The sequence below is a fragment of the Antrostomus carolinensis genome, unplaced genomic scaffold, assembly GCF_000700745.2.
Source record: "Antrostomus carolinensis isolate BGI_N321 unplaced genomic scaffold, ASM70074v2 Scaffold48609, whole genome shotgun sequence".
Lineage (NCBI taxonomy): Eukaryota > Metazoa > Chordata > Aves > Caprimulgiformes > Caprimulgidae > Antrostomus > Antrostomus carolinensis.
The window spans coordinates 1-628 of record NW_010340179.1 but is presented as its reverse complement, the minus strand read 5'-3'; the positions used below and the strand labels follow the sequence as shown (position 1 = coordinate 628).

General features: G+C 59.9%; 1 protein-coding gene across 1 annotated transcript; it reads right to left on the bottom strand.

Annotated features, from left to right (window-relative positions):
- Nucleotides 1–4: 4 nt before the first annotated feature.
- LOC104531248 (hepatocyte nuclear factor 6) lies at nt 5–622 on the bottom strand (the record flags this gene model as incomplete). The annotated part of the gene is made up of 1 exon (XM_010176078.1): nt 5–622. A coding segment is annotated over one exon (618 nt), but the record flags the coding sequence as incomplete, so codon positions are not given.
- Between the last annotated feature and the right edge of the window lie 6 nt (nt 623–628).

Here is a 628-nt window from a genome sequence, read left to right as displayed (position 1 = left end):
AGGGCTTGGGGTTCCTCAGCAGGTCTGAGAGGGTCCCTTGGGAGCGGCACAGCACCCTCTGGGCGAAGATCGCCTGGGGGATGCTGTACCGCTTGAGCTCGGTGGTGATCCTCTGAGCTACTTCTTTGGTATTGATTTCTTCCATTTGCCCTGAATTACTTCCACTGTTGACCTGCGAACCAGTTACAGAAGGGTTTTGCTCCCTGGCAGAGCCTAGGATCTGCCCGTGGCTCTGGGCATTCAAGTGGGCATGTGGGTGGTGTGGGATCCCGTTGATAGGCACCATGCCAGCGGAGGTGGGGGTGAGGTGTTGGTCGCCATGCCTGGCTAACATGGCAGGGTGGTGGGCTTCAAATCCGTTTGGGGTGAGCATTTTCTCGGCGGGCATGGTGGCACCGGGGTGTGCGTAGTGTGGCAGCCCTTGCTGGGAGTTGTGGATGCTCCCCAGGCCCGATCCAGACAACGGAGAGAGGCTTTGCCCCATGCCGGTAACATCCTTATGGTAGGGGGTGTAGAGATTGTTCATAGACGCCAGCCCCCTCTCGTCCCGCATGAGCGTGAAGCTGCCGCTCACGTTGCCCGGTATCCGCTGGTGGGGGTGGTGGTGGTGGTGATGGTGGTGGTGGTG